The 27,972-nt window shown below is 40.5% G+C and overlaps 2 protein-coding genes across 2 annotated transcripts; one reads left to right on the top strand and one right to left on the bottom strand.

The window, feature by feature from the left end:
* Window positions 1-490: 490 nt before the first annotated feature.
* Window positions 491-5,490, bottom strand: LOC135463858 (large ribosomal subunit protein P1-like). Its single transcript, XM_064741314.1, has 5 exons — window positions 5,311-5,490; window positions 3,110-3,170; window positions 2,166-2,297; window positions 988-1,050; window positions 491-577 (listed from the first exon to the last, which is right to left on the bottom strand). The coding sequence occupies exons 1-5, from the start codon at window positions 5,380-5,382 to the stop codon at window positions 564-566; spliced, it is 342 nt and encodes a 113-aa protein (XP_064597384.1). The 5' UTR covers window positions 5,383-5,490; the 3' UTR covers window positions 491-563.
* Window positions 5,491-5,829: 339 nt separating this feature from the next.
* Window positions 5,830-27,972, top strand: LOC135463567 (thioredoxin domain-containing protein 5-like). Its single transcript, XM_064740867.1, has 9 exons — window positions 5,830-5,985; window positions 14,021-14,114; window positions 15,801-15,959; window positions 17,658-17,861; window positions 18,411-18,497; window positions 21,295-21,420; window positions 22,506-22,588; window positions 25,764-25,890; window positions 27,312-27,972. The coding sequence occupies exons 1-9, from the start codon at window positions 5,969-5,971 to the stop codon at window positions 27,435-27,437; spliced, it is 1,023 nt and encodes a 340-aa protein (XP_064596937.1). The 5' UTR covers window positions 5,830-5,968; the 3' UTR covers window positions 27,438-27,972.

Below are 27,972 nucleotides of genomic sequence, written 5' to 3'. Positions count from 1 at the left end.
GTAAAGGTATGAAACAACTTGTGACCGCCACCACGCAATGTCTCAGAAATTTAAGAAATAAACCCTTCAAGCTCCAACTTTTCCACTCGTTTCCCTACCTGCAGCTATTATCTGCTCAAATCCACCATTTGTGATAACCCAAATAGAGAAATTTCCAGTTTAAGCACTACCGTCTTATGGGCCTAATTAGCACTAGTGCAACTCTGACAAAATACAAACTGATTTGGAAATACTAATGCTGGATCTCCAGGAAAGGAAACAAGTGGGCAAGTTGGAGGTTGAAGGCTTTATTTCTAGATTTCTTGAATTTCAGAGACATTGTATGGTGGCAGTCACAAGTCAATTCATACCTTTATTTCTTTACGGACTGGATCCGAGCGCCTGTGGATTCAAACACACAAGCTCATCAGTCTGTGCTTACAGGCTTCCAGGAACAGAGTGACCACCCAACATCACTACCTGCTATAATGTACGTAATGCTTCTTCAAGGACAGAACAAAGTATTTTAGGGGCATGTTTTCACTTTTTTTTATTTCACCTTTGGAATCATCATCCGACTTCTTCTAATCAAACAGACCTGAAACATAGAAAAAAAAAATTAGCATCAAAACAGACTTATAAACTTCACCATTGATCTGCCGTCTTTTACAGAATTTTAGTTGAGATTTGACAGAACTACACGAGTGCCTGAATGAACTTGTGCTCAGCTCAAGTCTTCTCCAAAACTCAAGAAAATGTATTGATCTCCACTCCAGTAATAATACATATATTTAAATATTTATATCCTGAGACGTTTTGTCACATTGTAATATAATAGCAGTTCCCAGCAACATTTCTCTCACAAAACATAAACAAAACCTGTAAACTGAAGTCATTTTTTTCCAGTTCATTTTACAGCCCTAAATTGTGGGTTTCCATAGATTTTGCCTAATACCAACAAGCAGTTGTCATTCTTCAGAATCAAGAAATAAATATGTGTGGACTCACCAAAGCCCATGTCATCGTCAGACTCTTCTTCCTCCTCTTTCTTTTCTTCTTTCTTTTCCTCAGCTAAAAAACAAGTAACCAACATTACCATAGGACGATAACGAGCCTTTATTCCCTTTTACGATCGTCAAAACTATTTCTCAACTGAAACAGAATGTCACATCAACCACGAACACTTCCTTATCCATAAGAAAACAGACTATCAAATCTACACTCAGAGCATTATCTTTGGTTTAACCTCAACTGTGAACGGAATGGTCTGGTAAGGCACAATTACACTATCCTCTGCTCAACTCTACAAAGTACTGTTATGCTCAACTGCATGAGGAATGTATCCAGGCTGATTTTGCTGCTCTTATCAACTTGATTTAATTGTTTATCTTATTAATGCCATATTGAAGGATATTTCACTTATACAACTGCAGCCAGCCATATGGTGGGAGTGGGAAGCCAGGAACAATCAGCAGGTTGCTGGAAGACCATCCCATGCAAGTCCGACATCAGCTGGTTTTGAACTCCCAAAGAAAGCATTGGTGAGAGAGTCACTGCTGTACTAGCATGCTAAGCACTTCACCACAGAGGCCCTCACTCTGACCCACTTATCACATTTTTCTTAAATGTGTGCGAAATACACCTGTCTCACTCACATCCCCTACAACGTATAACACAGATCTCTCTTTCCTCTTAAGTTTTATATAAAATCTTTTTGAACTTTGGGGAGTGAGTGAATGAGCGAGTCAATGCTTAGGGTTTAACGTCGCACAATTTTTCAGTCATAGGACGACAAAGGAGTCCACAGAGTGCACTAACATGTAATGTGCCTCTCTGTTGCAGGACGGCTTTCCACCACTCGTTTATCTAGAGCTGCTTCACTGAGACAACTTACCGAAGGAAATGAAGCCGCCATTATATTGATACAGGTCAACCAGTCATTGACTCTACCACTTGAGCCATTGGGGCTGGTTTGAACTTTGGGGACAATTTTTTTTCCTACCATTTCTTTCTAATATGAAGGGGCCGTCTTGCTCCATCATTAAATTAACATGCTAAAAGACAACTGATTCCCTTTTCAACAGGACTCCAATGATACATGCAGGACAAATGATGCTCCACAAATACAATAACTGCGACTAAATGGTTCCCCGCGATGAACTAACTACCAAGGCTAAGATACACACCTTTGTCTGCTGCACCACCAGCCTCTGCCGGAGCTGCACCACCTCCAGCAGCAGGTGCCGCACCGACACCGCTTCCCACATTACTGATCAGATCCTTGATGTTAATTCCATCCAGAGCCTTGGCAAAGAGTCCTGGAAAGAGAAACATAGGTTTGGCTTCTTTCTATACCTCCATATTTTATTTGTTTATTTGATTTTAGTTCAAGGCCAGATAAAAACTTGCAAGTGCACATGGCCACTTTAAAGTTACTTATCTTTTTGGTCATTTACAATGCACTCAAGAATATTTCGCTAACAGGATGGCAGCCTGTAATATGGTGAGAGGAAACCCACGACTGTCCGCAGGTCTCTGGCAGACCATTTCTATTATGACCAGAGAGGAAGCCAGCAGGCAGCCACATCAAAAACTGTGTAACATGTATGCTCTCAAATCTACACATACACCCTTCCCCACCCACCTTACAGCTTTTTGCTTTCTTTCTTAAGCCCTGGATTAACCACTTGGCATTTACTTACGTAACTGATCACATTTTCCCAATTCTCCTTATCACGGGCTATGGGAGTATGGTGTGTGTAGCTTTGATATATCTTTACCGTTGAATGTACACATTATAAATCAAAAAAAAAAAAAAAAAGATAAATAAATAAAACAATTTATTAACATTCTCAACACTAATTTACTTTAACATTTGTAGGTCGTTATAATAAGTATCAGCCATCCAAATAATTTTTTAATGTATGCATGTGGACCAAAACTAAATGAACGACATTCTGCATAAAGTTTGGTCTGTAAAAATGGACTTTCCGAACGCATAAAATGAGGCCAAGATATAATCACCAGCATGTGCCAATGTCACCCTATTCTGACGAATACGGTTATCATGAGAGACTGTGCTTGGAAAGAGCCTGACTATTCAGTTTGAAGAACTGTGTGTTAGCCTCACCTGGCCAAAATGGCTCCACACTCACGCCAGACGCCTTCAGGATTGTGTTGATCTTTTCTTCCTGTAACCAAACAATTACAACATACATATTTTCTTGGACGTCAGGACTTTATTTTTGTCATTTTTTACCAGGAGTAAATGGATTTCAGCAGCTTTGCCATGTGAAACTCGGTAACACTTAATACAACAAAACAGTTCCACGAAGTGAAGGTTTTAGTACAAAGTAAAAATATATGATTGTTATATGTTAATAACAGCCATCAGCAGGACCAGAAATCCCATAGTGGAGAATTTCTTGGCAAAACCTTGGCAACACAAACGTGGCTGCCAGTTCAAAATCTTTCAAGATTTGCATTCTAGAAATGGTTGGCTTAAGAGTAAGCCGACTAGCCCAACAAAGGTAACATCCTCTCAGCTAAGAATTGCTGATCAGGAAAACGTCACATAGCAAATGTTACATAAGTGACTGGAAAATACCCAGGGCTCTAGGAATGGACCAATGTTAGACCCTCACCTGAACAGGTCAAAGGATGCCGATGCTTTGAGATCTTTGAGGAAATTTTCAAGCAGTTTTGTTACCCAAAATTAGGAAGAAAAAAAAAAAGAAAAAAAAAAAAAGACCTGTACAGAAAATCCAGATCTTTGTAAACCTTCATGAGCTCCCCCAAAGAGCATGTTGTTTTTGAACACTGCTATATGTGGTCACTTGCATACAAACCATCCCTAAGCTTTTCAGGTGCACTGTTTGTAAATATAAACTATGTTTATAAATACGACACTGTTTTCTCAAAATACTGCTAATTGCAACAACTGCATCATAGTAATTTGAGCCCATCAATATGTGAACATGCATCTGATAATATGTTCCATCTGACTTAAGCAAAACACCAATGTTTTTTTTCTAGATATGTCCCTGAAAGGTCACCATTTTCTTACTCAATACTGTAAGAGCATCTCTCTGTGGCAGATGATTGTCTCTTCATATATTCCAATGTTTACTGACCTGTAACACAAGTCTAACTATACAATTGGTTCAAAGACAAGAAATAACATTTTATTCAGGACCCATTAAATTTTCCTAGGACCCACTCAAAATGGCAACGTCACTCCATTGAATACCTATCAACATTACCGGTAATGGCCGCTGTACGCATGTCAAAATTAAAAATATTGACGATACCAAAATCATGGGGACAATACCGATAAAGAATAGACTGAACGGTTTTCTCTGATTAGCCAGTACTCGTAAGATATAAGCCAGTACTCCTCACCTAAAATTTGGAGGAGCACTGCCGTGTACGAAGGATGATTTGCGTCAGTGACAATGACATCATGGGGGCCATAGTAATGAGGATTTCCCCAAAACGATCATTCTGTTTTCCTGTCGGTTCCCAGGGTAAAAATTTATGGAACTGAAAGTCCGTTTCCCAAAATAAAAGGCTTGGTTGCTCACTCAGTACTGCTTAGTAAACACTGAACAGAGTTAATTGTCCGAAGACTTGAGTTATGATTCTTCAAATTGTGGCTATGGTGTCACTAGGCGCTTGTACTTTGTTGCCAGGAGTCAGTGGTCTCATGAAAAATGGGCCTTTTTCAATCTCTGAGTACAGCAAGCCTGAAATGTTTCTGCCACCATGAGGCAGGACAGCCGATGAATTGCATGTAGGACAGAAAGCTACAGAAGGTCCTTGACCAGTGAAGTTGTGATTCCTATGAAATAAGGATTCTGAGATTCGTTTGGAAGTTGCACACATGCTGGATTGTACACTTCTGGTTGGGGGAGATAGCACAAACTGACAAAGTTCAGAATAGCCAGTTCTCTGTCTTCATTTTCTCTGACAGTTCATAAATTGTTATCCAAAGAAAGGTTGATTATGGTAATTTAACGTCAAACAGTAACTGAATTAGATCTGTAAGAAACACCAACCACCAAAATTTATATGATGAAATGCCATTTACACGTAGGAACAAAATATCTTGCACTCGCTTGCTATAAAAAGACACTGGACCAGGAATGAGGAAGACATGGAATTCTTCTCTTCATAAATAACATTATCTACCGCAGACTGACAGATACTGTTTCAACGAGATGTTGAATTTTTCCTCGCATGTGCTTCACTTATGATTATTTTCCCTTCGATTGTGTAACTTTGTAAATCGTTGTTGTTGTTTACTTTTACGTTTCACGTGTGTCGACTTACGGTCACGGCCACTTGGTCATCGGTGAGGATGAGAGCCGCATAAACACATGCCAATTCATCGTTAGAAGCCATAGTTTTTTTCTATAATCTGTTTTACTTTAGATGTACTCAGGGTACAGTGCACGTCGCCGGATTGGCCTTAGCTCGTTAGAGAACGATGCACTTTCTTCTGCAAGATGGCTGAAGAGGACGAGTGTATTACTCTCCAAGTAAAACATACTGACAAATTTTTATACATTTTACATTGTACACAAATATTATTGGATAAATAAAACTTAAAATTATTGTTTTTTGAGAAACGATAAATTTATTTAAAGCTGGTCATTGTTATATCTTAGAAATGTTTTCAATTTTATTAGAGATTACTTAAAAGTCTTACTCGTACATTTTGTCAATGCCACGTGGATTTCTTCTTATTGATCTAGTAGGGGAAAGGTACGAGTGGAGTTGCGAACGGCTGACTGCATGTGGTGTTAGTTTTCATTTCACTTCCAGCATTAGCCGCATCGAGATGACGCCGACAACTTCTCTCCTCACCTTGCTAGCTGTTTTCAGCGCTTTCTGTGCTGTGTTGTGCGATGACGATCATGGTGCGGATGTCGTTTCTTATGGGGACGAGGAATTTGCCACGAAATTAGAAGAGAAAGCTCACTTTGTCATGTTTTTTGCTCCTTGGTGAGTTTTATTTACAAAGCATTTGACACACATGCAGTCTCATCAAAAATTCATGTCTCAAAGATAAAGTGTATACATCTTAGAGTGCAAAGTAGGAGGGTGGATGGGGATTTACTGCTATCATACGCACATATAGATCTCTAGTTAAAAACCTGTACCAGTATCAAAGATGGCTTGTACGTATACTATTTCCATTATATTCCCCCCCCCCCCCCCCAGTCAAACTGAAGATCATGTGGGGAGAAGATGAGTAAACTGGGTAAATTGATGACATTTGGACATTAAAGTCCTGATCAGTTTTTATCTACATAGCAAAGCACAGACCAGTCTGTGAAACGAATTATCACTTTGTATCCATACTTTTTTTGTGTTGTAGGTCTTGACAAGCTAAACACCCTTTTTTTCTACTACATGTACAGTGTACATCCTCTTTACCTGTGGCTTTTACTGCATGCTTTAATTTGTTAAATAGACGCTTATTCCTGACATTAAGTGGTCTTAGTAATGGCGTTAAACTCCAAGCACTCACTCACTCTTTGTAACGGCTTAATTCTCTTGAAGGCAGTTGTAAAGAGAAGGTTGATCCTTTTGTTATTTTCAATGAACTCCTTCTCAGATGTGAAAAGCTGGTTCTTCATTTAATATATGTCACTCTACCACGTGGCAGGAAACTTAACTTTAAAATTCCCCTATTGAAAGTCTGTTAGTCATTGATCGTGCAATGGCATTGCAAGCTTAAACCTGTAATTCATTTATTGTATTAACTCGTACCAAGTACTGGGAAAGCCGGAACTTACATCTTGTTGTCTGATACATGAACTCTTGGATAAGGTTTCATTTCTCAGAGCATCCTTTAGCACTCTCCAACATTTCAGATTGTCAGTATGAAAATGTCAGTTATATAGGTCGCAAATGGTATATTTATAGATAATACCACTAAAAACAAAATCTGCTTGTGTTAAATATAGTCCTCTCTATGCATTGGAACTTTAATGCACTGTCAGGCCCCTAATAACATATGCGTGAGTTTTGACATTACAACATCACACTGATGCCCCTTGTTATCACGATGTCATCACTTTACTGTCCAGTGGCCCGTGCTCATAAGCAAAATTTTAACGTTGGCTTGGCCAAACATTAACAAATAATGTCTGCAAAAGGTGACGTTTAAGTCCTGATTTATACATGGGTTTATTTTAGAATATGTGCAAGATACCTGTAAGACCGACCTGTGAATAAAATCATCTTTTCGGGATAGTTTTTATTATTGCATATACCCACCCATGTTAAAATGCAGTGATTTGCTGAACTGTTCCATAAAATAGTACCATACCTTATAGCGTACCAATGGTAACTATACCACATGAAATTGTTCATGTTTGAATTTATCAGGGTGGATATGTCACTCTTAATGACTAATAATAATAAAAATATATTAGTAAGTATACATCTATGTGGGGCGTTTATATTTGTACATTTAGGTAGTCATTAATTATGTCATTGTACTGCAGTAAATGCACTTGTGAACCTTGAATTTGATTCTGTTTGTGTTCTAATTGCAATTTGTAAACATGTATGTAGAGGACATCTTGTTTTTGTCAACATGCATGTTGATGTACACATTTGTGAAGCTGTGCAAACTGTCATGACTGTTGTGGCCTGTATGCAAAAGCCAGATATGTTAGTGGTCACATTAATTTTGCTTGATGCACTGTGAACGCAGTGTACATGTATATGTGCATGTGATGTAAGTCCACTGATATGGTGTGACCAACCAGTAACGCTAGCTTACTGTTTAGACACATGTATGTGTGTTTAGACAGGACTAAGTGACAACCAGTAACACTGGCTTACTGAGTAGACACATGTATGTGTGTTTAGACAGGACTAAGTGACAACCAGTAACACTGGCTTACTGATTAGACCCAAGTATGTGTGTTTAGACAGGACTAAGCCACAACCAGTAACACTGGCTTACTGAGTAGACATATGTATATGTGTTTAGATGGGACTAAGTGACAACCAGTTACCTGCAGGATGATGTGGTTAGTAGCTTTATAGACAGTTCAGACTCAGTCCTGCCTTTGGGATGGCAAAGAATCCCAAATACTTGTTATAGTTTTTCAAGGATTGTTGTTTGTGTGCTTACTGCTGATGTGTAGAAAGTGCCGAGATTTATCAGTGATGATTGTCACTTGTGCTGCATGATATTTACCCTAATTCCTCAAACTCTTCGCATTTCAATGCAGTTTATGCAAATTTTAAATTTAAAAAAATAAAGCTGTTTTAGTTAAGGCAATTCCCACAACACTGTAGGGTAGTGGTAGTTACAGTAATGACCCATACACTGGTTTCTATGGTGATCACATGTACCCGTGACACTGGTTACTATGGTAATCACATGTACCTGTGACACTGGTTACTATGGTAATCACATGTACCCGTGACACAGGCTACTATGGTAATCACATGTACCCGTGACACTGGTTACTATGGTAATCACATATACCCGTGACACTGGCTACTATGGCAATCACATGTACCTGTGACACTGGTTACTATGGTAATCACATGTACCTGTGACACTGGCTACTAGCGTAGTTACAGCAATATTATACATGTACTGTACCTTCAGTACAAACTAACAAGGTGCACATACTTACGGAAAAATATGCAATATGCAGGTTGTTTATTTAAAGAATAGGTGGATTTGATGAATTTGAAATATTTTCCTGAAAATCTAATACATGTGCATGTATTTTTATTTCTTCATATACTGATGCTCAGCATGTTATAGCTTATATCTTAACAGTTGATTATTGTCTGAAATGGCAAAAATGTGTTGCCCATAACCCACTCTACATGTTAGGAGATAAAAATCTAACTAAAGAGAGAAGTTCTGTTTTAATGTTATCATAATGTTGAGAGTTCCCATTAATCATCTTAAGGATGCCTTTTTTTTGACAAGGAACTAAAAGTTGTGCGATGTTCTGGGAAGAGAATTGTTATTATGTGACAGGTTTTAGTTAACCTTTATTTTATATGCTAAACACCCCACACAGAAATAAAGTACTGAAGATAACAATGTATTACTAATGGATCATAAGCACAATCTGAGGGGGATGATGTTATTTGAGACCTGCAGTAAAACTGAACAAGTTCATGTAAGGGACAGGAATTTACCAGCTGACTGCTGAGAGTGAGATTTTATGTTGATCCATAATTAAAATATATCATGATCAACTCCATAAAGTTGCGCCGTTGTGGCACTTGCATGCTCCATACAGACAGTTTCTTTTTTATATTAGACTTTTCAACAAATGCAGTTTTGTCACAAACCATCACGTTGCAATTCTAGGAAGCACTAGCATTCTCCTTACAGAGATTTTCTTTTTTATTTTCGACTTTCAACACCTGCTGTATTTGGACAAACTTCCATACTTCTCACATTGCAATTTTAAGAACCACCCACTCCTTACAGTTGGGATGCAATTCACATTATGAAAATGCCAATTGAATTGTTTATTAATTTGTAACAAAATCTAATTCAAAAGTTTATTCACGTATATGACTTATGCACAGTTGATGAAGCAAGATGTACATGCAAGTTGATAAAGCGAGATTTAAGTTGATGAAAAAAGTTCTCACTGTCTAATTATTTTAACTCTCGCAGGGAGACGGCAAGTCACAAGTTTTGAGTTTTCATGTCAAGTCTGTTTTCTCTCCGCCCATTTGTTGGAAGGTTTGCCATCAACCTGCAAATGGTTGTGGGTTTTTGTCCCACCATAATGCTTGCCGCCGTCATCTAAGTGAAATATTATAAGTACAGCATAAAACACCAATCAAATAAATAAATAATCAAGAATCTGTCATTGTTATGCAAGTCACGTCGTGGTTGACGGACAGCATTTAAAAGGCTTACCTAATGAAGTAGTTGTGATTCTTCATGTTTAGGTACTCTATTATAGACGAACTTAATTTGCTAAACGGGTGAATCACTGACACACCTGTCGCCATTGTGCTGTCAAATATTTGTTGAAAAGGCGATCATTAGAAAGTTGTTTGTTGTGAGTAGCGAAAATTGAAATGACTTAATCATTAATCTTTTCCTTTTCTGTCATCTTACCATTAAGTCAGGACTGTGTGAAATAACAAACTTTATCGGGAAAAGAAACTGTGGGCCATTTACTATCAGTTATCGTGCGGGACACACACACACACACACTCAAAAAAAGATTGTGCTGTTCGACCAACCCAATCTTAACAACAATGGTTTGTTACCGGCAACATTCAACTTTTTAAATGATGATCAGTTAGACCTTCTGTTTTCCACCGTTCAAGAGCACATGTGGGAAAGTCAGTGAGCCGCCAAAGGTTGATTTACATTGGCGTACTCCCGGCTTCAACTTCTTCCAGCCATAAAACTGAAAACCATTTTGTTAGTGAAAAATTCCTGATTACCTGAATGGTGCTAAGTTGAAATGATGAAAATAAATCCCTGATTACCTGAATGGTGCTAAGTTGAAATGATGAAAATAAATCCCTGATTACCTGAATGGTGTTAAGTTGAAATGATGAAAATAAATTTCTGCATGTATGACAAATCATTGTAAGAAGACCTCTACTTTACAAGTTACTGTTTTTGATGCTGTAGCTAAGAACCACATTTCACTGCATGCAGATGTTGAGTGTACATGTTGCGGTTGCTGTGAGAGTCAAATCCAGCTTATGCTGACTTCCTCAGCGCTACATGGGAAGGTCTGCCAGCATCATGCAGATGGCTGTGGGTTTACCCCGGGCTCTGCCCGGTTTCCTCCCACCATATTGCTGGCTGCCGTCCTATAAGTGAAATATTCTTGGGTAAGGTAAACACTTATGAAATTTATGAAAACATAACAGTGTACATGTGCAGCAGTGTAAGGTTTTTTTCGTGAACAGATAGATTGAAATTATTAAAGATTACTAGCATTATTGACACGTGATTGCTGGAGCTCTGTACAGTGCCTCGTTGTCACCACATTAATGCTGTTGAAAGCTGCGAGCGAGGTGTAAGGAATTGACACGTCACATGATCAATCGCGGTCATTCATTTTAATAACAGCTGTTACATTCAGCACTATTGGGGGCTATCTTCCCTGCATCTGTCCCTGAGGCAGTGAAATACCCAATACTAGTGGGATTAGCTGAAGGTGGTGATGGTGAGTGGGCTGTGCTGTGCGGGGCGGTGGTTACAGGGCAGTGCAACATGTGTGTGCAATTGATGAAGTTACAGGCTGTTACCATAGCATACTTTCTGTTCTCAACTCAGTCCCCCTCTGATGTATTCTTAGGTTAACACATAATATTGATCTCAGGAATGAATAAGGGGAAACTCTTGTATTTGTAGTGAATCAAAAAATCTGGATAAATGGTTATGTTCATTTAAATTAATGCCATGACATTTGAATTTTTGTTAAATGATGATAAAAACGGGCTGATGCTAACTTGTGATAATACAATATGTGTGTGGTGATATATCACATATGCCTGTGATATTTTGTAATAAACTACATGTAGTACACCTGCACTGATAAAGAAGGCATACTGTATTTCACCAAAAGTTTGGCATGCTTGAATGAAAATGCATTTTCAGAAGGATTTAGATGCATTGAAATGATATTTTGGCTGCCAACTCATACCCTAATTGACCTAAATTGACAAAAGTGCATTTTTAGGGGCAAATAAATGTCACAATATATTATTTTTGGTGCTGAAACTTACAATTTTCCAGTAGAGTATCATCCCACGTTCCAAGCAAACTTAAGAACACCTTTCTAAACTCAATAGAACTTTTAGAATCCGGAAAAGTGGACAAAATATAGGGTTATTTAGGATAAGTTTTTCTGATAAAAATTAATCAGACTTAACAAAAAACTTTTAAGTGGCCCTGTAAGGTTGGCGAATCAAGCGGAATCATGCACAGTGTGACAATGTTAACATACTAAACTATAGGGAAATATAGTACAGGTGAAATGCAGACTCAGACCGTGAAAGTCGTTAAAAATATGTTTGTTGAGCAGTCCCAGTGCAGTTTGTTAAAGGTACTCTGATTCCGGTGGCCACTTTACAGGGTTGAAAGGGTTAACTGGGATAATGCACCACCTTTGGCAAATTACTGACAAATTTTCTAAAGTAAAATGAGACATAAACATGCATGCTCTTGATTTCATGAAATTTTCTTTTATGCATGCCACTACTGTTGTAAGAAACCACATGTATTTGTTTGGTGTTTTATGCCATACTCAAGATTATTTCACTTATATGACTGCGCATTATGGTGGGAGGAAGCCCGCGGGGAAACCCACGACCATCCACAGGTTGCTGACAGAATTTCCAACGTACAGCCGAGGAGGAAGCCAGCTTGAGCTAGACTTGAACTTGCACTGACCACATTGATGAGAGGCTTCTGGGTCAACGCGCTGCACTGGCATGCGAAGCACCTCTGCAACGGAGGCCCTCTTTAGTGATTTTGATATACAGGTGTATACTGCATGTATGACTATCACTGTCAACACGTAGCTACAGGCCATCAACAGATAGCTATAGGCCGTCAACGCGTAGCTACAGGCCGTCAGCACGTAGCTGCAGGCCGTCATCATGTAGCTACAGGCCGTCAGCACGTAGCTGCAGGCCGTCAGCACGTAGCTGCAGGCCGTAAACACGTAGCTATAGGCTGTCAACACGTAGCTACAGGCCGTCAACACGTAGCTACAGGCCGTCAACACGTAGCTACAGGCCATCATCACGTAGCTACAGGCTGTCCACACGTAGCTACAGGCTGTCAACATATAGCTACAGGCCGTCAACACGTAGCTACAGGCCGTCAACACGCAGCTACAGGCTTTCAACACATAGCTACAGGCTTTCAACACATAGCTAAAGGCTGTCAACACGTAGCTACAAGCTTTCAACACTTAGCTATAGGCTGTCAACACTTAGCTATAGGCTGTCAACACTTAGCTATAGGCTGTCAACATGTAGCTATAAGTTGTCAACACGTAGCTATAGACCATCAACACGTAGCTACAGGCTGTCAACACATAGCTATAGGCTGCTGTCAACACGTACCTATAGGCTGTCAACACGTACCTATAGGCTGTCAACACGCAGATATAGGCCATCAACATGTAGCTACAGGCTGTCAACACGTAGCTATAGGCCGTCAATATATAGCTACAGGCTGTAGGCTCGTACACTGTTGCTACACATCTCATAGAGTTGTCTGTCAACTACATGTTTGAGCCGCTGCATAGAAGTGTACTGAATTTTGCTCATCATCACTTACCTGTATTGTCGATATTCCACATGCACTTGTAAGATCAAAGGATAGACGTACATGTATCATTTGCCTCAGGTGTATAGTGTACATCATATATTGTTTTTTTCCAGGATTTTATTATATCTGTGGTTCCTATAGCAACAGCCTATAAAACATGCATATTTTAGATATGGCATTCATATGATGTACATGTATGCAGATAGCCAGTATAGAAATATACCTATTTCTAATTCGAACTCGCGCTCAGCACGCTGGTATGACTGATATGACCTAGCCTGTACAACTTGCATGTGTATGTCCCTATAACATGAGCAGGTGCTAGTCTAGTAGAATGGCAATGCTTGTCACATAAGATGCGAGTTCACTCCTGAGCCTGGACATGTAATTTGTGCATTGCCCTACTCTCATTGTTCATAGGACCTTGTTGACCATAAACGTTTGACGAAGCATACATGCTTTTTTTGGTGCAGTCTGACGTTTCTTTGACGCATTGTCTTCCATCATTATGTATCTGTATGTCACATGTAGGAAGGTTTGTCAGTATCTTGCCAAAGGTCAGTGGTTTGTGCTGGCTGAATTAAAACAAACACGATCCTGTGAATGCCTGAAAGTGTTAACATTTTTGCCATGTGAACAATATAGATCTAATATATAGATGTCGTCCAGAGAGTGGATGTTAAGATTATAATGTGGAAACTTGATTGTTTGTTGTTACAGGTGTGGTCACTGTAAAAGATTAGCTCCTACCTGGAATGAACTGGCCCAGCTTTATAACAAAAACCTGGAGGAGACTGATGTGGTCATTGCAAAGGTAAACCAGGGTTCTAACATGTAGCCAACTGGTCATCAGGGGCTGAATATGTCATGGCTAGAACGACTCATCGTTGAGGTGATTGAGTTCGGAAGGATTTCTAACATTCCTAGTGGTGTGGAAGGCATCAGTATTGTTGCTGTTATTCATTATTTTAATAGATGCCAGCCTGTATTGTTAGATGTCACTATGACGCACCTGAGTACACACTTTCCTGGATTAACCTAGTACTTCAACCTTTTCGCATATGAAAGAGCAACTTGCAGTGTCAGTTATGCACATTGTAAATAAGATTTTGGAGACAAACTACTTTGGTTGGGTCAGTGACTTTCAGGGCTTCAGGAAAAGCATGATTTTATAATTTGTCTATACAACAAAAAAATATCCTTAGAATATGCTTGAAAAATAGATGCGAAAAAGGTTGAAGAATTGCAGTATATATATATAATTTAAAAATATAAAGTTTTTATGAGTGTCCTTGTTTGGTATTCTGGCTTTCTCTTTCTCATGATGATATATCTCCATTAATCGTAAAGTGGTGTTGAGCCAAAATCGTTCCTTCTTTCTATTGGTGTTAGTGTATTATTTGTGTACCTGAGGCTGTTGTACACAGATTTTGTTGGAAGCGAGATATTGACATTTCTGGAAAATGGAAAACAGACAGTACAGAGAAAGAATTCACTATGATAGGCTGACAGCTAGTGTATGGCAGTTTGGGGCCCCCTCTGGTTCTCCTCCTGGTTAAGACACTGTCTACCTGTCAGGCCCTTGGCTAATGATTTAGTTATTTGATTGGTGTTTTATGCCGTAATCAAGAATATTTCACCCCCTTGGCCACAGTCATCCAAAGAAACACATACACAAAAAAAGAAAGAAATGAGAAATGAAAGCAAGAAAGACCTGGGGAATGAAAAAAATGAAGAAATTGCGGGCAGGAAGACGGCTGACTAATGAGGTCTTTATGTCTTAATCCAGCACTCTCTACTTCAGCTGGAGGTTTGTCAGGTACCTAGCAATACGATGAGGGAAAGATTGTCAGTGACTTTACAAAGGTCGATGGTTTACTACGGGCTCTCCGGTTCCGTTCACTATAATACAGTGGGAAGTTCTTGATTACCGCTTCATGTACATGAAAATGTGTATGACAGTTATTATTAGGAGAAATTAGTAGGGTATGCATGCAGTTTGAACATCCTACTCTTAAGCTAAACAAAGATGAATTTCTCTATAATCTTACCATTTAAATCGATAGTAATAGTGACATAATTACTTTCAATTCATTCGGGACCGGTAGATCCAGGATCAATCCTTGGTCGAGTCACACCTAAGACTTTAAAAGAGGAAGTTGTAACTTCCTCGCTTGGTGTTCGGCATGAAGGGGATAGTGCAACGACTGGTTGATCCGTATCAGTATAATGGCTCGGGCGGGGCGGCTTACTTGCCTTCGGTAAGTCGTCTCAGTGATGCAGCACTAAATAAGAGCGGTGGAAATCCGTCCTGCAACAAGGAGGCACATTTCACATACATGCACCTTAAGGATTCCTTCGTTGTCATATGACTGAAAAATTGTTGAGTACGACGTTAAACCCCAAGCACTCACTCACTCACTTTCAATTCAGGCGCCTACTTTTGAACTGTGACCTCCTTCAATTCTAAATGAAAACCCTGGTATGTGATAATCTACAGGTGGACTGTACCCAGCAGACGTCTCTGTGCTCCAAACATGGCGTCTCGGGCTACCCCACCCTCAAGTTCTTCAATCCTCTGGAGGATGAGCCCATACGCTTCAAGGGAACCAGGGATATTGAGAGTTTTGAAAAGTTTATCAACGAACAGATGTCAGAGGTGAGGATCAAAGGGGTATTTTCCATTGTGTACACACATCATGTATTTTTTATACATTGTGTATTAATGTGTGTACACAATACAAATCAGCAGTTTAAAAAAAGATACTTGTTTCTGCATGCCTCTGACTTGGTGCTCAGCACTGAGATGTTAGATAAAGGAAACGTGGCCAGTTGGCCTGGGGTCAGTATAATGTGACTGAGTGAGGTGTCATGTCTGGTGTCCTCTACCTGACACCTTAATGGCTGCAATGCTTTGGCGGCATGGGCTTGCCCTGCCTCAAGAAGACACAGTCTATGTCAGGCTGCTTATTTGCAGACTTCTGCTGTCATTTTCAAATTGAAAACCTATATTTGGGGCTTTTTTGACACAGCTTACATGTACATGTTCCCTGAGTCTCAACTTTTTCGCATTTGAAAGTTGATCTTTCAACCTGTGTGGCCTTTAATAAGCTTAGTCGAATACATGTATTTGATTAAGCAACACCACTTTTTTTCCACTATATAGTGTGCCAGTTAAATTGGCATTTGCATATATAATGTTAATTGCACCCCAGTTATAAGGATTATGCAAGTGTTTCCTAAAATTGCAATGTGAGGAGTATGGAGGGTTGTCCACACATCCCAGTTCCTCAGCCTTTTCACATATGAAAGAGCAACTTTCAGTGCAGTCTATGCCCATTTTTAATTTAATTTTGGAAACAAAAGTACATTGGTTGGATTGGTTAGTTTCAGGGCTTCACAAAATTATAATTTTATCAGTCTATACAGGATAATGCTGTCAGAATATGCGTGAATAAACATCTGGGAAACATGGGAAAAGGTTGAAGAATTACAGTTCTTCTATTTGTGTATTTATAAATGTGATTGAGTTTCCTCTTTGCATTAATATTTGTAAAACATTATTTTCATGCAAAGAAATCATTTGGGAATAGTTTGTACATGTATATGTCTTAATATTGAACAGTGAAACTCATTTGGATAAAAATTAATAGTGGATTCTAGTGGTGTCCAAACTAAAATTATATTCATATGCAGAGTGGGCTGCTAGCCAGAATTGTTTTGTACTAAATTTGGGTCTATAATTGGGTCTAGATCTACACATATATTAACAACAGTTTGAATTGTTTTTTTTTTTTGTTTGTTTTTTTTTTTCAAAAAAAAAGTATTTCATTCTGTAATTTGTAACATTGTTGACATGACATTTGCAGAAAGTGCTGGGACCACTTTATTTACAAATAACATTTGAATAAAAAAGCTTTATTCATTCATCAGGTATGTTGGCAAATGGACTGAAAAAGGACCAAAAATATTTATTGGATAAACATGATGTTGACAAAGTTATCTTGATTTGTTGGAGATTGTAAAGAGATTATGTAATCACATGTTGCTGACATATTGTTATGAATATATTGCCGCTCTCACTGTACTTGGGGCCTTGATGACAATAAGCAGTCAGCAGTGCTTGTGTTGCCATTACTTAGCTCAGTCGAATACTTGATTAAGCTGAACCACTTGTCTTCCACTGATATCTCTGCATGTCGTAGTGTGGAAACGTTTGTCAGTAACTTGCCCAAATGTCACTGGTTTATTCCTGGCACATGCTGTGTAAAGGAAATCTTTATTAGCTTGGTGTTCAACACCAGTCAAATAAATAAATACATGTGTAAGCATTTTGTATATTGTCAATATTCCGTAGTCTGACGAACCAGAAGAACCCAAAGCTCCAGAGCCAAAGAAAACCCTGGTTGAACTTGATGAAACTTACGAGGACAAAATCCAGAAAGGTCATTGGTTCATCAAATTCTACGCGCCATGGTGTGGACATTGTAAACGTCTGGCCCCGACATGGGAGGAACTGGCCAAAACATTTGAGTTCAATGAGAACATCAACATTGCAAAGGTACCACATGCTGGCAGTGCCAGTGGAAGCATATTTGTCCTAGATATTGAATAGAATCAACGCATTACCCCTTTTGAATTTTCCCTGATCTTTTATAGCCAGCAGTGCTGTTCAGAACTCTTGCCATCTCTGCTGTGTCTGAAGTCGCAGTTTTGATGGAGAGGTCTCAAAATTTGGTGAAAATTGAGAATGATGGTCACGACTATTCATTGATAACAAAATTTGTGTGGAGTATGGTAGCTAAACGTCTAACTATTGCTTCGAAAACGTTTAGCTACGTACCTATAAATCCAAAACAGTGTGTATCAAGCAATCTTTTGTTTCCAAGTTTCAGCACATACACTCTTGGTATTACTTGGGCTTCTAACAAAATGCATATTCCAGGCTTATTGCTCCTTTGGCTTGTAGAGGAATCATTCTTGTTTCATTACAGGTCAAAAAGTGACGCATTTTTTTGTCATTATGATAGCCTATATTCTGTTTAACCTTGTTCAGTCACTCCGTAGTAAATTTGCTGTTGTTCAGTCCGTTTTCATGGTTTTCTTTTAGGTTGACTGCACACAGCACAAGACTGTTTGTGACAAACACAGTGTGAAGGGTTACCCCTCCCTGATCTGGTTCAGCGATGGAAAGCAGGTGGGGTTATTCGTCTGTTGTGAGTGTGGACTGCAATGTAAACGGCTGAGGATTAAAACCTCTATGACCTTTAACCTGTTACTCACAAGACCTTGTGACCAAGGTGACAAGGGTCAAATCCAACTATAGGCTTATGTAAGGGTATTTATCTGGGCTGGCATTATCAGGTAGCTTAAGACTCATAAATTTCAAATCTTAATAAGCCAAAGTCAGAACAGGAGAGAACTGAAATTGTGGTTAGTACATTGCTCTGCAGTGCAGTAAAGAATCAGTGTGTAGTTTCTAAACTTTCTAGAGCAAAGGATTTTGTTTGTAGGCTGTTTGAATTTTTGACTTATGTTAAATGCACTATGTTTGAAATGGGCAGATATATAAGCTACATATGTGAGTACCAAAATAGTATTCATTAATATGAAGATTTGTTAATGAAAGTGTTGAGAAATATTGAACAATAGGTCCCTAAAATTGCTTCAAAACTCCATTTATGGTGCGTCAGTGAGCAACAAACCTTAGTGACACACGCACCGTTTTACAACATCTTGGCATGCAATAGGATTTCCCCTGGGCTCTGGCCAGTTTTCTTCCACTATAATGCTGATTGCTGTCTCATAAGTACGGCATAAACACCAAACGTGAAGTAAATAAATATATAAATCATCAAGCCTTTCCGACAAATGCACTATTTTACAACAAACATCAGTGACATACATGTATTCTGTGGTTTACAGCACTTCAGTAAGCAACATACCCCCGCACCACGTGCACCATTTTACAACATTTCAAAGGGCAACAAACATTAGTGATATGCATGTATGATGTGGTTTACAGCACTTCAGTGAGCGACAAAACTCCACACCACATGCACCATTTTACAAGATTTCAGTGAGCAGCGAACATCAGTGATATATATGTATGCTGTGGTTTACAGCACTTCAGTGAGCAACAAACCTCCGCACCACATGCACCATTTTACAACATTTTACAGGCAGCAAACATTAGTGATATACATGCTGTGGTTTACAGCACTTCAGTGGGCAACAAAGACCACATACAGTGGATACTATAACACATCCTTCTCTATAAAGAAAGCATTGTACTAGGGCTGTTAACTGAAATAAGAAAGAGCCCATAGGTAAACAGTCAAATTTTTTGATCAGAAAATATTTCATGGGAATTTTAGAGCCGAGCATAAAAGCAAAGGCTGATGTGCTGTACCATGATCTGGACAAGCCTATTCTGTGTGATGATGTGTGTGTTCTGTGCATTGATGTGTGATGATGTATGTGTTCTATGCATTGATGTGGGATGATGTGTGTGTTCTGTGCATTGATGTGTGTGTTCTGTGCATTGATGTGTGTGTTCTGTGCAATGATGTGGGATGTGTGTGTTCTGTGCATTGATGTGTGTGTTCTGTGCATTGATGTGTGTGTTCTGTGCATTGATGTGTGATGATGTGTGTGTTCTGTGCGATGATGTGTGTGTTCTGTGCGATGATATGTGATGATGTATGTGTTCTGTGCTATGATGTGTGTTCTGTGCGATGATGTGTGTGTTCTGTGCGATGATGTGTGATGATGTGTGTGTTCTGTGCTATGATGTGTGTGTTCTGTGCGATGATGTGTGTGTTCTGTGCGATGACGTGTGATGATGTGTGTGTTCTGTGCAATGATGTGTGTGTTCTGTGCAATGATGTGTGTGTTCTGTGTGATGATGTATGTGTTCTGTGCGATGATATGTGTGTTCTGTGCGATGATGTGTGTGTTCTGTGCGATGATGTGTGATGATGATTGTGTTCTGTGTGATGTGTGTGTTCTGTGCAATGATGTGTGTGTTCTGTGTAATGATGTGTGTGTTCTGTGCATTGATGTGTGTGTTCTGTGCAATGATGTGTGTGTTCTGTGCAGTGATGTGTGATGATGTGTGTGTTCTGTGCATTGATAGGTGTATTCTATGAGAAGATGGGTGTATTCTGTATGATGATGTGTATTCTGTGATGATGTGTGTATTCTTTGTGGTGATGTGTATATTCTGTGTGATGATGGGTTTATTCTGTGTGATGAAGGGTTTATTCTGTGAGAAGATGGGTGTATTCTGTGTGATGATGGGTTTATTCTGTGTGATGATGGGTGTATTCTGTGTGAGGATGAGGATAGGTTTATTCTGTGTGATGAAGGGTTTATTCTGTGAGAAGATGGGTGTATTCTGTGTGATGATGTGAGATGATGTGTGCAGTACATCTGACTATGAAGGCTGTGGCTCAGTTGGTTAGTGCGCTAGCGCAGCGTAATTGCCTCTCACCATTGCGGTTGCTGTGAGTTCAAGTCTAGCTCATGCTGGTTTCCTCTCCGGCTGTACGTGGGAAGGCCTCCCAGCAACCTGCCTCTGCCCAGTTTCTTCCTACCATAATGCTGACCACCGTCGTATAAGTGAAATATTCTTGAGTACTGCTTAAAACACCCATCAAATAGATAAATAAATCTGATTATGAAGATATGTGTTGGGCACATCATATGTCAGTATCAGGAATGGTGGTTTTAAACTGGATCTGCAGTATGGTGTGACCCACATGTAACCATAGATCTGATCTTTTGAGTGAAGAAATCCTAATTGTACATAAACACGATATGGTCATTCAATGATTTCATTTCCCAATGGTTCTCTGTTGATAAATAAATGTCTTTCTCTCTCATAAATGTTCTTCAAAAAGTATTAAATGAATTCAGGTGACATGCTCGTGAACTTAGCGTATGTGGCGTAAGTATCAAACAACGGATGAAATTCAAATTAATTGTTGCAGTCTGAGAAATACTCTGGATCCCGCTCCCACGAGGACCTGAAGAAGTATGTCAGCGATATGACCAGTAAAACCAATGGGGAGGCGAAAAACACAGCGGAGAAAGTGCCCGAGTATGAGGAGGAAGTGGTGAGTGGGAATCCCTAGAGCATAAAGACGCTGTGATGAGAACAGATGGAGTTACATGTCGCCTTACTAAGTTTGCAACATGTTTCTGTCTAAAATAACCTAGAGCATAAAGAGGCTGTGATGAGTACAGATGGAGTTAGATGTCCCCTAAGTTTGCAACATGTTTCTGTCTAAAATAACCTAGAGCATAAGAGACTGTGATGAGTACAGAGAGTTAGGTCTTGCCTACCAAAGTTTTCAACACGTTTCAGTTTGAAGTCCCGAGAGTATAAAGAGAGTGTAGTGAATTCATGGGGCTAAGTCTTGAGTTTGTAACATATATCTGTTTTGCACACTGAACTTTTATAATACTGGGTTGAGTAACATGTGATTGGTCAGTCGTTGACTAAATGGAAGTTGTGATATAAGCATGTATGTTGTATCATTAGCCCTGGATTAACCACTGGACAATTTTTCATGTGCATCTCTGTTTTGGCGAAATGACAGTTGTCTCCCCTTGCGACTGTTGATAAAAGCACATCAGGGTTACCTGATGCCTAGCGAAAAAACAGGACAACAAACAGATATACAATATACCTGTACATGCAAGGGGTCTCAGAGCTTAGACTTAAGCTGTATCTGTTCTACTGTAGGCATCATCAAAAAACATTTTTATTCATTATGACCAGAAAAATCTTTTCGGTTTATTTCATTGCAAATAAATGTATCTGGTTTTCAACATTGATCTTTTCAAGGCATTTGTCCCAGGATGACCCTAGCCTTTTTTTTTTTCATCCGTGACAAGCGAGAAATATCTGTTTTCAATCCCCAACAATTGTCTAAACACACCTGCTCTGTGCAGGCATATTGCTTGACATGCATTCCTGTCGGGTTGGAGTTCATTTCCAAAATTTTTATGCAGACTTTCAATTTTGCTACGTTTTGATACATTGTTTCATCAGATGTTTTCATGTTATTAATTAGCTGTTGTTGTCAGTTTAAAGACCTAGAATATTAGTGGCTTTGGCTCATTTGCATATAGGATATCCCCTACTGTGTGCTTGAAAAATAATCAAAAGATAAATCCCAGTTTGTCTTCATTACAGGGCATTGTGCTTTCCTTGGGAGAGAAAACTTTTGAAGATCTTGTTGGTCAAGGTGTAACCTTCGTCAAATTTTATGCACCATGGTAAGTAACCTATTCGAGTAAACACAACTTTTTCAAACTCGAAAGATCAAAATGCTTGCTGTATCAGAAATTGCCTGGCCTGCTGCCAGTTGTACCCCATTACTTAATGAACTGGCTGGTGTGCCTCAGACCACTTCGATCACCTTCTGCTGAGATCATCTGCCTCAGAGTCTGGGGAACTGAGACCATCCTCACCGGGTCCTAACAAAAACTTCAAAAATGATACCACCTGGCTTGGCACCCGGCACTGAGACATTAGAGCAAGGAAACAGGGCTGGTTGGCCAGGTGTCATTACTATGTGGCTGGATAGGCTGTCATGCCTGGGGCTTGCTGCTTCCTTGATCAGCGCTCAGCACTGAGGCATAAGAGCAAGGAAACGGGACTGGTTGGCCAGGTGTCATTATTATGTGGCTGGATGGGCTGTCATGCCTTGGGCTTGCTGCTTCCTTGATTGGAGCTCACCACTGAGGCATAAGAGCAAGGAAACGGGACTGGTTGGCCAGGAGTTATTATTATGTGGCCGGATGGGCTGTCATGCCTTGGGCTTGCTGCTTCCTTGATCGGCGCTCAGCACTGAGGCATAAGAGCAAGGAAACGGGACTGGTTGGCCAGGAGTCATTATTATGTGGCTGGATGGGCTGTCATGCCTTGGGCTTGCTGCTTCCTTGATTGGAGCTCACCACTGAGGCATAAGAGCAAGGAAACGGGACTGGTTGGCCAGGAGTCATTATTATGTGGCCGGATGGGCTGTCATGCCTTGGGCTTGCTGCTTCCTTGATCGGCGCTCAGCACTGAGGCATAAGAGCAAGGAAACGGGACTGGTTGGCCAGGTGTCATTATTATGTGGCTGGATGGGCTGTCATGCCTTGGGCTTGCTGCTTCCTTGATTGGAGCTCACCACTGAGGCATAAGAGCAAGGAAACGGGACTGGTTGGCCAGGAGTTATTATTATGTGGCCGGATGGGCTGTCATGCCTTGGGCTTGCTGCTTCCTTGATCGGCGCTCAGCACTGAGGCATAAGAGCAAGGAAACGGGACTGGTTGGCCAGGAGTCATTATTATGTGGCCGGATGGGCTGTCATGCCTGGGGCTTGCTGCTTCCTTGATTGGAGCTCAGCACTGAGGCATAAGAGCAAGGAAACGGGACTGGTTGGCCAGGAGTTATTATTATGTGGCCGGATGGGCTGTCATGCCTGGGGCTTGCTGCTTCCTTCATCGGCGCTCAGCACTGAGGCATAAGAGCAAGGAAACGGGACTGGTTGGCCAGGAGTCATTATTATGTGGCTGGATGGGCTGTCATGCCTGGGGCTTGCTGCTTCCTTGATTGGAGCTCAGCACTGAGGCATAAGAGCAAGGAAACGGGACTGGTTGGCCAGGAGTCATTATTATGTGGCCGGATGGGCTGTCATGCCTTGGGCTTGCTGCTTCCTTGATTGGAGCTCAGCACTGAGGCTTAAGAGCAAGGAAACGGGACTGGTTGGCCAGGCGTCATTACTATGTGGCTGGATGGGCTGTCATGCCTGGGGCTTGCTGCTTCCTTGATTGGAGCTCAGCACTGAGGCATAAGAGCAAGGAAACGGGACTGGTTGGCCAGGCGTGATTACTATGTGGCTGGATAGGCTGTCATGCCTTGGGCTTGCTGCTTCCTTGATCGGCGCTCAGCACTGAGGCATAAGAGCAAGGAAACGGGACTGGTTGGCCAGGTGTCATTATTATGTGGCTGGATGGGCTGTCATGCCTTGGGCTTGCTGCTTCCTTGATTGGAGCTCACCACTGAGGCATAAGAGCAAGGAAACGGGACTGGTTGGCCAGGAGTTATTATTATGTGGCCGGATGGGCTGTCATGCCTTGGGCTTGCTGCTTCCTTGATCGGCGCTCAGCACTGAGGCATAAGAGCAAGGAAACGGGACTGGTTGGCCAGGAGTCATTATTATGTGGCCGGATGGGCTGTCATGCCTTGGGCTTGCTGCTTCCTTGATTGGAGCTCAGCACTGAGGCTTAAGAGCAAGGAAACGGGACTGGTTGGCCAGGCGTCATTACTATGTGGCTGGATGGGCTGTCATGCCTGGGGCTTGCTGCTTCCTTGATTGGAGCTCAGCACTGAGGCATAAGAGCAAGGAAACGGGACTGGTTGGCCAGGCGTGATTACTATGTGGCTGGATAGGCTGTCATGCCTGGGGCTTGCTGCTTCCTTGATTGGAGCTCAGCACTGAGGCATAAGAGCAAGGAAACGGGACTGGTTGGCCAGGAGTTATTATTATGTGGCTGGATGGGCTGTCATGCCTGGGGCTTGCTGCTTCCTTGATCGGCGCTCAGCACTGAGGCATAAGAGCAAGGAAACGGGACTGGTTGGCCAGGCATCATTACTATGTGGCTGGATAGGCTGTCATGCCTGGGGCTTGCTGCTTCCTTGATTGGAGCTCAGCACTGAGGCTTAAGAGCAAGGAAACATGGCTGCCACTCGTCCTGCCACAAAAAGGCACAATATATACACACACCTAAAGACTTCTTGTCATCATATGACTGAAAAATTGTTAAATACGACATTAAAACTCCCGCTTACTGGTTTGACTATTGCATCATATCTAATGATGTCTGATAGCATTTTAGGGGCCTCTGTGGCTCATTTGGTTAGCGCCTTATCACAGCGTAAAGACCCAGGAGTCTTTCACCAATGCGGTCGCTGTGAGTTCAAGTCTAGCTCATGCTTGCTTCCTCTCCGGCCGTACGTGGGAAGGTTTGTCAGTAACCTGCTGATGGCCATGGGTTTCCCCAAGGCTCTGCCCGGTTTCCTCCCACCATAATGCTGGCTGCCATCGTATAAGTGAAGTATTCTTGAGTACGGCGTAAAACACCAATCAAATAAATAATAAATATACATGGTAGAATTTTAAAAATTGAAGCCCGTACAAAACAAGTGCAAGTTCATAACAACTTCCGACAGTCTGCAAACAGTTGGATTCGGGTCCCTTATTAAATTAGCAGACGTTAAACATAGAACAAGCAAACAGTTGACTCACACAGCAATTAAAGTGGGAGCTAAAAACTCAGGGCCTCCCATCTTTCAGACCATTGTAAGTGTTGTAGATTAAACCACAAAGTCACAAGAAATTGTTCTGCATTTCACATTTTTTGACGGTATATTTATTAGTGACTTTGTTTTGTCTTTGCACAGGTGCGGTCACTGTAAAAAATTGGCTCCTACTTGGGACGAATTGGCCAAAAAGTTAGCCAAAAACACAGCTGTTCACATTGCTAAGGTGGATTGCACAGAAGAGAGTGGTCTTTGCAGCACATATGAGGTGAGAGAGACATTTCATAAACAGTGTTCCACAAATATTTGTTTGTCTAACAGGCGCAATTGTGTAAAATGTTCTTGAGATTTATGATCTCTGAATCACTTAATAGGATCCAGAAATATCTCGCAGCTCTTTGTCTGATGTAACAGGATCCAGAAATGTCTCACAGCTCTTTGTCTGATGTAACAGGATCCAGAAACATCATGGAGCTGTTTGTCTGATGCAACAGGATCCAGAAACATCATGGAGCTGTTTGTCTGATGTAACAGGATCCAGAAACGTCATGGAGCTGTTTGTCTGATGTAACAGGATCCAGAAACGTCATGGAACTGTTTGTCTGATGTAACAGGATCCAGAAACGTCATGGAACTGTTTGTCTGATGTAACAGGATCCAGAAACGTCATGGAACTGTTTGTCTGATGTAACAGGATCCAGAAACGTCATGGAGCTGTTTGTCTGATGTAACAGGATCCAGAAACATCATGGAGCTGTTTGTCTGATGTAATTGAGCTGCATTTTGGGTACTGTGTACTCAAACCCTGGCCTAGGCTTCAGACTTCAGTCTAGGAAATCCTTTCTCCCCAGACAACCAGTCTATCACAATTCTGCATTCCTTTTAATATACTTCGAGCAACATAGACATTTGTGGCTTACAGAATTCTTAGTGCTGTAAGTTAAGCCGTCAGTGCTGTAAGTAAAGCTGTCAGTGCTGTAAGTTAAGCCGTCAGTGCTGTAAGTTAAGCCGTCAGTGCTGTAAGTAAAGCTGTCAGTGCTGTAAGTTAAGCCGTCAGTGCTGTAAGTTAAGCCGTCAGTGCTGTAAGTTAAGTCATCAGTGCTGTCAATTAAGCTGTCAGTGCTGTAAGTTAAGTAGTCAGTGTTGTAAATTAAGCCATCAGTGCTGTCAATTAAGCTGTCAGTGCTGTAAGTTACGTCGTGAAAGTACAAAAGAGATGTCAGCATCAGTGGATGTCCAAAAGTTTAGTTTTTTCTGGAGGATGATGCTCCAGTGAGAAAGCATCATGGGATGTCATGTCTGCTGCATGATTCCTCACTGAGTCAGCACCATGATGTGTCATATGTAATGTCTGCACCAGGATGCTTCACTGAGTCAGCACCATGATGTGTCATATGTAATGTCTGCACCATGATGCTTCACTGAGTCAGCAACATGATGTGTCATATGTAATGTCTGCACCATGATGCCCCTTTGAAACTATGTTTTGAATATGGCACAATTGTAATTTTTACTTGTAAAGTGATATGCACCATTGGGACTCTACAGAAGTGTAGTTAAAAGTGCCAGAAGGAAACACTGTTAATACCTGCATGTGTACATTGAATGTCTTATTGTGAGTTTGACAGCATTGGACAATTATTTATTTTTCTCATCAATTTTTTTGGCTTGAATTTTTTCTTTTCACAGGTGTCGGGCTACCCCACGTTGTTGTTGTTCCGTAACGGAGTGCAGCTGAAGGAATATTCTGGAAAAAGAGACCTAGCATCTTTACATGCATTTGTGGAAGAAAACCTTGGTCATGATGAACTATAATCCTTATGTAATTTAATTATTGTCTCAGAATTTTTATTCATCTTCCTTTTTCCAGAACCGAATCATACAACATACATGTACATCACCATATATGCATGCATCAGCTTATACACTGTACCAGGTGCTTCAGTGTCAATGTAGTGTACTCAGCATTGTGGGTCACAGACTTCTTCGTTGACAAAATTCTCTGCTGAAATGAATGATTGATGATGAAAATTAATTTTTATCACTTAAAAAGTTCAGTGGATTTTTTACTTGGTTTTTTTTTTTTTTGCAGCATTTTTGAGAATTACAGTATTTTGTCATGAATTGTTATCTGTGTTAACAAAAAGCACTATTTGGGAGAAGTACATATATACTGTAAATGACCTTAAATTTTGTCCACAAAAGTGCATTTTTAGAGGCAAATAAATGTCTCAAAATAGTAATTTTGGTGCTGAAACTTACAATGTTCCAGAAGTATGTCACCCCATATTCAAAGCAAGCTTCAAAACAGCTTTCTAAAATCAATAGAACTCTCAGAATTGCGGGAGGG

The sequence above is a fragment of the Liolophura sinensis genome, chromosome 3 (assembly GCF_032854445.1).
Source record: "Liolophura sinensis isolate JHLJ2023 chromosome 3, CUHK_Ljap_v2, whole genome shotgun sequence".
Taxonomy (NCBI): domain Eukaryota; kingdom Metazoa; phylum Mollusca; class Polyplacophora; order Chitonida; family Chitonidae; genus Liolophura; species Liolophura sinensis.
This window is presented reverse-complemented; position numbering and strand designations above follow the sequence as displayed.

Bases quoted from the DNA above. Each gene is read 5' to 3' on its own strand.
- LOC135463858 (XM_064741314.1), bottom strand. From the start codon at position 5,382: ATGGCTTCTAACGATGAATTGGCATGTGTTTATGCGGCTCTCATCCTC. The intron at 3,171-5,310 runs GTAAGTCGACAC...GTTTGGTTACAG, and splicing joins ATGACCAAGTGGCCGTGACC to GAAGAAAAGATCAACACAAT. The intron at 2,298-3,109 runs GTGAGGCTAACA...TTCTCTTTCCAG, and splicing joins TGTGGAGCCATTTTGGCCAG to GACTCTTTGCCAAGGCTCTG.
- LOC135463567 (XM_064740867.1), top strand. The intron at 14,115-15,800 runs GTAAACCAGGGT...GATAATCTACAG, and splicing joins CTGATGTGGTCATTGCAAAG to GTGGACTGTACCCAGCAGAC. The intron at 18,498-21,294 runs GTGGGGTTATTC...TAATTGTTGCAG, and splicing joins GGTTCAGCGATGGAAAGCAG to TCTGAGAAATACTCTGGATC.